This window comes from Hipposideros armiger, unplaced genomic scaffold (assembly GCF_001890085.2).
Source record: "Hipposideros armiger isolate ML-2016 unplaced genomic scaffold, ASM189008v1 scaffold_230, whole genome shotgun sequence".
Classification (NCBI taxonomy): Eukaryota; Metazoa; Chordata; class Mammalia; order Chiroptera; family Hipposideridae; genus Hipposideros; species Hipposideros armiger.
Window position 1 is genome coordinate 2,634,306 of NW_017731580.1, and position 11,128 is coordinate 2,645,433.

The 11,128-nt window shown below is 35.2% G+C and overlaps 1 protein-coding gene across 1 annotated transcript in view; it reads right to left on the reverse strand.

Annotated features, from left to right (window-relative positions):
- The window catches only part of ASZ1 (ankyrin repeat, SAM and basic leucine zipper domain containing 1), a 112,055-nt gene that overhangs the window by 52,589 nt on the left and 48,338 nt on the right, over nucleotides 1-11,128 (reverse strand). The window contains exons 2-3 of the mRNA XM_019654762.1: nucleotides 11,061-11,125; nucleotides 6,354-6,465 (exon numbers count right to left, since the gene is read on the reverse strand). Of these exons, the coding sequence (XP_019510307.1) occupies nucleotides 6,354-6,465; nucleotides 11,061-11,125 (177 nt within the window). The remainder of the gene's footprint in view (nucleotides 1-6,353; nucleotides 6,466-11,060; nucleotides 11,126-11,128) is intronic.

Consider the following 11,128-nt stretch of genomic DNA (forward strand, 5'->3'; position numbering starts at 1 on the left):
TCTGAATTTGCAAAGGCGAATGGAGATAAGATGCATGCAGAAGAAAATAAGATGCATGCAGAAGAAAAAGAACTACTGTATATATGAAACTTTCTTTTACATGAACTTAATGGTAATCACACAAAAAAATCCAGAACTGAGACACATAACATAAAAAAAGAAGAAACAGAGGGAAAAAAATCATAGATACCACCAAATTAAAATAACAGAAACACAAGGGCAAAAAAACAATGGAGACACTGAGCTACCAGAAAATCACAATGAGATACCACCTCATACCTGTTATAATGGCTATTACCAACAAGACAAGTAATAACAAATATTGGAGAGGCTGTTGAGAAAAGGAACCCTCATACGCTGCTAGTGGGAATGTAAATTGGTACAGCCTCTATGGAAAACAGTATGGAGGTTCCTCAAAAAATTAAGAATAGAACTACCTTATGATCCAACAATCCTCTTCTGGATATCTACCACCAAAATTTGAAAACATTTATCCATAAAGATGTATGTACCCCTATGTTCATTGTAGCATTATTCAATGTGGCCAAAACTGGAAAGAACCAAAGTGTCCTTCGATAGATGATTGGATAAAGAGGATGTGGTATATGCACACAATAGAATATTACTTGGCCATAAGAAAAAAGGAAATATCGCCATTTGTGACAACTTGAATGGATCTTGAGATTATCATGCTAAGTGATTATTATGCTAAGACAGAAAAAGTAGAGAATCATATGATCTCACTCATTTATGGGACATAAAACTGAAAGCAGCAAACAAACACTCATAGACACAGATAACAATTTAGTGGTTATCAGAGGATAAGGGGGTGGGAGGGAGTAAAAGAAGGTAAAGAGGGTCAAATATATGGTGACAGAAGGAAATGTGACTTCGGGTGGTAGACACACAATGCAACATACAGATGATGTATTATAGAACTGTACACTTGAAACCTATGTAATTTTATTAACTAATGTCACCCCAATACATTTAATAAAAATAGCAAAATTTAAAAAAAGAAAAAAATAACAGACAATAAAAACTGATCTACATATGTTATCAGAAACACCATTAAAAATAAGTGTGAAAGAAAAAACTTAATTAGAGACTGGAATTTTNTATAGTAATCAAAACAGTATGGTACTGGCATAAAAACAGACACATAGATCAATGGAACAGAATAGAGAGCCCAGAAATAAATTCATTCATATATGGTCATTTAATCTATGACAATGGAAGCAAGAATTTACACTGGGGTAAAGACAGTCTATTTAGTATATGGTGCTGGGGAAACTGGACTGACACATGCAAAAAAAATGAAACTAGACCACCTTGTTATGCAATATATATGAGCACAAATTCAAAATGGATTAAAGACCTGAATGTAAGACCCAAAACCATAAAACTCCTAGAAACAAATACAGGGAGTAAATTGGCAGACATTACCCTGAGTAATGTTTTTACTGATATATCCCCTCAGGCAAGAAAAATAAAAGAAAAAATAAACCTATGGGATTACATCAAACTAAAGTTTTTTTCACAGCAAAGGAAACCATCAATAAAACAAAAAGGCAGCCTATTAAATGGGAGAAGATATTTGTCAATGATATATCTGATAAGGGGTTAATATCCAAAATTTATAAAACACTCATTCAACTCAACACCAAAATACAAACAACCCAATTAAAAAATGGCCAGAGAATATGAAGAGACATTTCTCTAAAGAGGACATACAGATGGCCAGCAGACATATGAAAAAATGCTCAACCTCACTAATAGAGAAATGCAAATAAAAACCACAATGAGATACCAACCATCTCACTCCAGTCAGAATGGCTATCATCAATAAATCAACAAACAACAAATGCTGGCGAGGTTGTGGGGAAAAGGGAACCCTGGTGCACTATTGGTAGGACTGCAGATTGGTGTAACCACTATGGAAATCAGTATGATGTATCTCAAAAAACTGGAAATGGAACTACCTTATGACCCAGCAATTCCACTCTTAGGTATCTATCCAGGGAAAGCCAACGTGCTAATTATAAAAAAAATACATGCACCTCTATGTTTACTGCAGCGCTATTTACAATAGCCAAGACTTGGAAACAACCGAAATGTCCATCAGTAGACAACTGGATTAAGAAGCTGTGGTACATTTATACANGAAAGGATGAAAAAAGATGTACCACAGAAACAAAAAAACTAAACTGAAAGAAAGCTGATATAGCATTCTAATATCAGACAAGTATATTACAATAAAGTATCATTAAACATAAAGAGACATAAACATACTTCCTAAGAATAAAATGTCACTGTATCAGCAATATGGTGGCCTTAAACCATATAAGCAAAAGTTGATCACAGTAACTGATAGAACAAGTAAGCAAAAAACTCAGTAGTCATTTATTAGAAGAAATGAACAGAACTAATAAATGTGGCTTAATTATTACAGACAGACCATTACACCCAACTATTGCAAATTATATTCTTTTCTTATATACATGGAACATTTTCACAAACTGACCATAGACTAGGCCATAAAGAAACTCTTGACAAATTTCAAAAATCTGAAATCATGCAGGAAATGTAATTATAGCATTATGTTTCTTATTAGTAAAAATACCATCTATATGTGTACATAAGGTGGTTAGTGGAGAAATGCATTAATTCTTTGTATCTTATACCACTTGTACAAGCAATCATCCTTCTAAAATTCTTTAGCACAAGACCATTAATACATAAAAAGTAACCTATTCTGGTGGGAAAATGCTAAACTAGAGAGTATATTTACGTAAGAAAAAAAATCAATTTTTGAAAGCTTTAAATTTCTGAGAGAAAGCTTAAAACGTTATTTTTACACTGCTCACTTCTCCCAGGACTTCCAGTACCACTGGACATTCATAAATATGAAAAGTATAAATTAAGACGGAACTATTAAAATAAGTAACAAACCTACTATATTTCACTGGATCTTAGACACCATCAATTTTAGGAGGTATACCAATTTCAGAGATGCTAATATGTGAAAAAAAATATGTCAGAATACATGAAAATATGGTTGGTTTTTATTTCAAATTACTTTTTTGAAATACAAAAGTGTGTGTGTGTGAAAATGTAGATGACCTAAACCTAACCGATTACAATTACAAACTCCAAAGAGAGACTTCAAAAGAGGATGGCTTACAATTTCTGATTACAAAGCATTTGAAACAATTATATTCACTACCTGGGTAATCTTTTTGACAAGTGTTAGTAATCTCCAGTTTCACTTAACAAAAATTCATTCTTTCAGCATTAGAACAGAGTTGAAAGACTAACTATTGAAGTCAATAATGGCCTTGATATTCCCGTTTAGCCAACATCCTGTACGTCTTTTCTCTTTTTTGCTGAACTACTAGAAAGGGTAATTCATATTCATTCTTTCAACATCCCCAACTCTCATTAACTCTTGACCAACTGCAATCCAGATATTTTTCATTATGAAATAGTTAATCATTTTTAATGTTCAATAAAAACAACAGCTAAGAATGAATACACATGCATTTCTGTGTATTTTATTAAAATAGTAAATGTTTAAAGAAACATAGACTATATACTTATTAGTTTAGTTTCATAAATCAATCAGAAATGTGCATTTTAGAAATTGTGGCTCTCGTAACACGACAGCGAAAAATATTATCAATTTAACTAAATGTAACATTTGGTAAGAACCTACCATGAAATGGCAGCATGTTAAGTGTCTTCACATTTATTATCTTGTTTTAATTCTCACAGACACCCTGATGGCTAGAGCTAGGCCCAGCTCTAGTGATCTATCAATCACTAAAGAAACTGATCCTCTAAGATTACAAAAGGACTCAATAGTTGTATTAGCTTGAACAAGTTGTTGAATAGTATTTGGACCCAGCTCTTCAGGTTCTAAATCATGCTTCACAGTTTCTGTGGTATACATGGATTAACATATTAATTACTTCACAAGTTAAATGTTTCAGTTTAAGTTTTTTTGTGTGTTGTTGTTTTTTTTAATTGGGGAACAGTGTGTTTTCTCCAGGACCCATTAGCTCCAAGTCAAGTAGTTATTTCAATCTAGTTGTGGAGGGCACACCTCAGTGGCCTGATGGCAATCAAACCAGCAACTGTGGTGTTATAAGCACTGCGCCCTGTGCTCTAACCACCTGAACCAACCGGCCGTCCCTGTTTCTGTTTAGTTTTGCAAATAAAATAGACAAATGATCATTCTAGTTCAAATCTATTAAATTCAATAAGAACTTGATATATCCCATGAAAGAATTAAGAAATTTTTTTAAAAATGTATATTACCCGGGTAGTCAAGCAGCTCACAGTGAAATCAACACTTTCATACATGAAAACAATGAACTACACATGAGATGTATAAAAATGTGCTAACCAACCAGTCACCCACCTCAAACGCTTATAAGCAAATAGCACTCTTAGCGGCTACAGTAACATGGGAAAGCTTAGTAGACTATTATTCTGNTACTTTGAGGAGGAGGAGTGATAGAAAAGAACAAGTCAAAAACGACCATCAGGGGCCGGCCAAGTGGCGTGTTGGTTAAGAATTAGCTTGGGACACCAGCTCTGATCAGCAGGGCCCTGGTTCGGATCCCACATGCGGGCCAGTGACGCTGTGCCCGCTGCAGCTGGGATGGTGAACGGCAGCTCGACCTGGAGCTCGGCTGCCATGGGTCTCGGACGATGGCGTAGGCTGCAGTGGGGCTGGCCGGCAGCTGGCATGTGCTTTCATGGGCTGCTGTGAGCTGCCATGAATGACTCATGGCCAGCGAGCAACTGCCTCACCCGGGAAGAGCACAATGATAATGCCAACATGGGCCAGTGAAGTGACGTCCTCCACAGCTGGACTAAGGAACAAAAGTGACAGCAACTTATCTGTTCCCCTTCCCCAATTCCCCAACGCTGTTCCCCTCCCCCAGTTCCCCAATAAAATCTTTTTTAAAAAAATGACCATCAGGTCTGCCTTGGACAAATAAATGGCAAGCAGTGTGCTAGAATAAAGAGACACACAGATGAGGTATAAGGCCTGGGAGCAGGATAGTTTTAAAGCCACTTATCCAGAATGGCACAGGAAGGGATAGATGATAACTGTTAAGAAAGGACAAGAGTCAGCTGGCCTTAAAATCCTCAAATCATTAATGGTACAAATCCTTGGAGTCACCTAATTTTCTTCAACAGCATTAACTGGTTTGGTCATAGAAAAAAGAAAAAAAAATGTACGAGGACTGGGGAAGAGCACAGAAGATGTGATACAAAACCAAGGATACGATGAGGCAGGAAACACAACCTATTACATTTATGGAAAGCCTTTTCTATAGAGAAATCAAAATTTAAGTGGCAATCTTCCTCTTCAACCTAAGAAATATTTGCTCATGTTAAGAAAGAAAATAGAATGCTTTTCTGTTTCACAGAAGGAAAATCTGTGAGTGAAAACCACTTAAGATAGGTCTGCCTTTACTTTAACACCTTTTAATTTACAGTTTACATGCTGTGGCTATCAAAGGAAGGGTTCCATCCACAAAGATAAAGGTCGGATCCCTGAAGGAATGCAAACTTGGGGGGAGGATTCACTTTTTTTCTGTAGGAACACTAAGGTGCTGGAAGATTACATGTGCCAAATTCCAGGCTGTCTAACTTTAATTGATATAAGGTGCATAATAATTACTGAGAGNTACTTCCCACTCTCTTCATTTTAAGAATAAAACAGAAAGAGATTTAACAGGAAAATGGAGCCAGAGAAGGAAGTCAATGACAGAAATTTTAAGCAATCTGATTGATTTTTTAAAAATTACTGACATTTCGACAGATGCAAGATACATTTACTAATTGTTTTCTAGGCATCTAGGCACATATATTACTATATGATATAACATAATTGGAAAAGTCTTAGGAAAATGAAAAAAATTGATATATTATTTTGGATATATATCTTAGTATTTGTGTAAAATTGTTCAGTGGCTAAGTATTATTGTAGAACACTATGTTAAGAGGCTTTACTATTATAGCTCAATCATATTCTTTTGAGTATTTGATTCAAAGGAAATGATACGGTTTACTGTCATCCTTTCCCTTTCATTTCAAATTCTCAGGATATTGTTCTAAAAATTAAAAGTTGAAAGACGACTTTCATGATATGTCCTTCCTTCAAAAATCTTAACACAATTGGAACCATGATCTTAGGACCTATATTCATTCATCAACTATATGACTAAGTAAATGTACATTGTTTATGACTTTTTAAAAATCATGCTATCAAATTTTTAAGTGTGGTGATCAAATAAAAGCATCCATCATTTCTGAAAAGACAGTAAGGTTCTTACCTACAAGCAACATTTGGATCAGCATTTCTTGAAAGTAGCAGCTCCACACACTTCAAGATCCGTTCCTCTGAGCCACGAGCAGAACATGCGGTTATCAAAACTGTTTGCTTATCTATAGAATAGAAAAGCAAGGAACCCCCGCACATCAATAACTGTATCTAACTGACTTCTTTTACCATTCAAAAGATTCTAAATTATTTACTGCACTTTTAAAATTCTATAACCTATTCCCAAATCTCTTGCTTTTTAGCAGGTAAGTTTATGTCTTCCATCATCAAAAAATTAGATTAGGGATGAACTGCCTTAATCTTCAAATTATATCTATAATTCATTTCTTAATTTCCTTTCCTTATTCCTTAAAGACATTAGGAAGGTAGTTAAGAGCATGGACTCTGGAGAAATACTTCCCAGAGTTGAACACTTTTTGGTTGATTAAAATTTGCCTTGCTGAACTCATGGTTGAGAAACAATGATTGATGCTCTGATTTAAATTCTTTACTTCTCATTCATTTGGTAACTCACTGATCTGGCTTATGCCATCCACAGAAAATAACCTAACTGCCACATCTATTGGTTTCTTTTCAGTCCTTTTCTACTTGACCTCTCTTAGCTCACCCTGTTTACTAAAACTCGTTTTCCCTTGGCTCATACAGCATCAGTAGAGATCAGGGTAGATTAAAACAACAACAACAATACTTCTTAAGTAAGAATTTGGAAATTCAAAATAGGTCATGGGAGCCATGGTTTACATTTAGTGGTTCAATACTGACTGAGTATANTATATATATATATATATATATACTATGTTATATATACCCTTTTTAAAGGCTTGTTATTACTCTAACAATAAAAATGGCTTGCTGAAGCAAAACGAACAACAAACACCAAGTGTGACTTCCCAAAAAACAGTTCAGTAGGTCAAACGAACAAGCAGATAGTTACAGCTATCTGAGGAACTGACACAAGGGCTGTCTCCAGCTTAACTGGGAACTCAAGCTTTAAAAAGTTGGCATTGTTCAAAAAGACTGCAAACCTCAGATGCCTGGGGCAAAAGTTTACAGTCAAAAATACTAAATTCTACACTTAATAATGGTTAAAATGGAGCATTTTATTATCTATATATTTTTTACCACAATAAAAATATTTCCAAAAGAACAAAAGAGGGTTAGGTGAGGGAGAGAAAGGGATAGGCAGAACTTAATAGTTTTATGGAAACTCTGGAGGAAAAACAACACGAAGGAATCTGGGGAGGGTGCAGGAAAAGAGTGAGATGAAAACCCCTGGGCAAGACAAGCCAAGGGGCTGGCCAGGTGCTGGACCTCAGACCAGGAGCTGCTCAGGCAGAGAAATGTGCACGCTGTTGTCAGCATTCACACTGCCTCAGCACACAGCCTGAACGTGCTTTTAGTTCTGCCTACTGAATGTTCTAACAACTTATAGCCTTTCGTGTATGATTCTGTTTTTGCTCTCAATTCCCAGAGCAATCAATTTTATGCCTTATTGAGCCAGCTTTTTTTCTTTTTTTAATTAGGGGAGGGGAACAGTGTTGGGGAATTGGGGAGGGGGCCAGCCAAGTTGTTGTTCTTCAATCTTAGTTGTGGAGGGCGCCAGTCGCCATCTGGTCTCTAAGCTCAAGGTGCTCTGTTCAATCTTAGTTGCGTGTGGGCATAGCCACCATCCCATGCGGGAGTCGAACCGGCAGCCTTGTAGTTAAGAGTGCATGCTCTATTTACTGAGCCATCCGGGTGGCAGCTCAGCTCAAGGTGCTAAGTTCAGTCTTAGTTGTGGGTGGGCATAGCCACCATCAAACAGGCAGTCTTGTTGTTAGGAGCACGTGCTCTCACCAGCTGAGCCATCCTGCCACCTGTTGGCAGCTCAGCGGCAGCTCAGCTCAGGCACAGCGTCACTGGCCTAGGTGGGAATGGAACCAGCGGCCCTGTTGCTCAGAGCTTGTGCTCTTAAGCTAACTCTTAACCAACTGAGCCGCCTGGCCAGCCCCTGAGCCAGCTCTTTTTGTGAAGCCACTCACTTCTTCATGTCTCTTAAATTTATTATATGATATACATACAATGGCCTAGTACTCAGCAATAATAGTAACAAACTACTGATACACACAATATGGATTGATCTTAAAAAATTACCGAGTGGGAAAAATTGGACAACACCAAAATACTGTATAATTCTATTTATATAACATTTTAAAATAGCAAAAACTAATTTATAGTGGTAGAAATAAGATCCAGAGCCCTCGGAAGGGGATGATAGAAATATTCAGTCTTGGGGTGTGAGTTACACAAATATAAGCATTTGTCAAAACTTATCCAACTGTAAAACGAATATCTGAATATATCACTGTATATAAGTTATAAACAATTAAAAAATGTTAACTATTACAGAATTTCCTCAGTACCATACAGCAAGATCTCTAAGTATAGGAAATTCAAGTTTCCTTTTCATTTTTATTTTTCTATTCACTTTTAACAGAACCAAGTGGTACATTTGATTTAAATGATTCATTTCTATTATAAGATCTAGAATAATCTTCCTGCTTCTAATACAGATAAAACCCTCCTTTTCTTTTTTCCATTTTATATATAAACTAGGACCCTGTCTTTTGAATTATGCCCAAAGAATGCAGAAGCGCTTCCATGTTACTTTATTGTCAAAACTGAGACTTCAGTGTCTACCTTAGATGATCTCGCAGACTTTTCTATTACTTTCACTTCATGAAACAAGACTACTGATAACCATTTTAGTTTTTTAAAAAAAGCTTACAGGTCAACTTTCTTTGCAATGGGCAAGTATATGACCATCTAGCGTTCACAAAAATTCACCATTTATAAGTTGTATGGCTAACTTTTCACCTGTGTACTTTGAGTGGTAATTTTTCTCAGCAGAGAATTGTTCAACAAGAGACTATGTCAACAGCTTAAAAATAAATTCATCGAGGGGCCGGCTGAGTGGCTCAGTNATTAGGAGGCTAAGAAGTAGCCCCTAAGGTGGGATTATAAATATCAAAACTGTAATGAATCTAAGAGACATTGCAAAGAAAAAACAAATTATATATATACACATACACATACACACACACACACACATGTATATATATGAATGAATGAAAAAGTTTGAGATAAATACCAATTTTTCTTGGTACAAATTTACGTTGAAATTGAAAATTAACTATTATTGTTTTAAGCATACAATAAAGAGGAGATAAAGTTAATGTGGCCATGAAGAAAATACATTTAGGTGGTAAATCATTGGGGCTGTCCCCCCCCCAATACTGCTGATTCTCCTTCTGTGAACACAGTAAAATTGCACTTCCTCAGTCCCTTGACGTTTGATATGACCATGTGACCACAATTAAATAGAAGAAATGGTGTGGGTTTCTTCCAGCTTTAGTTGTCAGTACACAACTTAACCAAAGCTAAGTCAGAATCTGGAAGGTTTTTTGTTTTGTTTTTATTAGACTTTGTTTCTGTGCATGTGTTTTGAGAGATTAGTGTCAAGGGCTTTCATTAACTAGCTTTTCTTACCTCTCTCCTCTCCATCCTGGGCTTTCAAAAGCACCATGTCCATTTCAAGGTATATGAACAGCAATAGTAATGCTATGTCTTGAACATGCCAGGTAACACTAAGGTATTTGTAATTGTTTGCATACATGTGAAACTGCTAACAAAGATCAGATCAGCAGCTGTACATAGATAAAGCAAACAGGCATAGGATAGGGACAGGCAATTTATAAAACAAATACAGGAAGAAAAAAATAACAAAATAACAATGTCTAGTAATGTTTTCTAAGTAAGCTATTTAGAAAAACTTAATGAGAATATTTTTGTGACTTCAGCAAAGATATGTCACATATTTCCTTATAACGAAAAACAAGTGAATATTGTAATACAAAAGTACACCTCAATCTACCAAAATGCTTCAGNAATAAAAAAATCTTTAGAAAAACCAACAAAAAAAACCTATACCAGAATTATGAAATTAATTTAATTGTCTACTGGAAACATGCTGAAAATAAGTAATCAGTAATTCAATATAATAACTAAACTGGATTTGCACATATACTATTATATTTCAAAAGCACTCAAATAGTACTGAATAGAAATTACTTAATAACAAATAAAAATATGGATTTAACAAACTACCTTTTGAACAATTTTAATATAATTCAAAGTTGAGTTTTGAATTCCAAGGGCTAATTTTTGAGTAATTTTCCACAAAATTATCAGCTGTTAGATGTTTTCTTTCAATGCATTTTTCCTTTATAAAAATGACCCAAATCCTCTAACATAGAAGCTAAAGATATATAATAACACAACCATGTATAAAGATAATATAAATGGAATTTGCCTGTTTGGAAAGAGAGTTTTTCAAATTTTCTATGGTTTCTAATTTGATTTTGTATGTTATATATCTAATATAACTATAGGAAGGGTTTTTTTAAAACTGCTTAAAATTTTTTCACTTTGCAAAATAGCTGCTTGGGAATCAAGGAAATCACAGTAAATGTAATCAGTTACGTTATCTCAAATATCTTACCCTTATTATATTTTCAAAGACAAAGGTTTATTTTAAAATGTATATATGAAAACAGAGCATGGAAAGTGTCTATCACCACCCCTAAACAAAACTAGCCTCCTAAACAAAGAAAAACACAAAGTAAACATTCCCATATGTTAAATATTTAAAATATCTTACCCTTATCAAAGCTTGCATTAGCACCTCTGTCCAAAAGGACCCGAACCAAGTCAACATTGGAAACACTG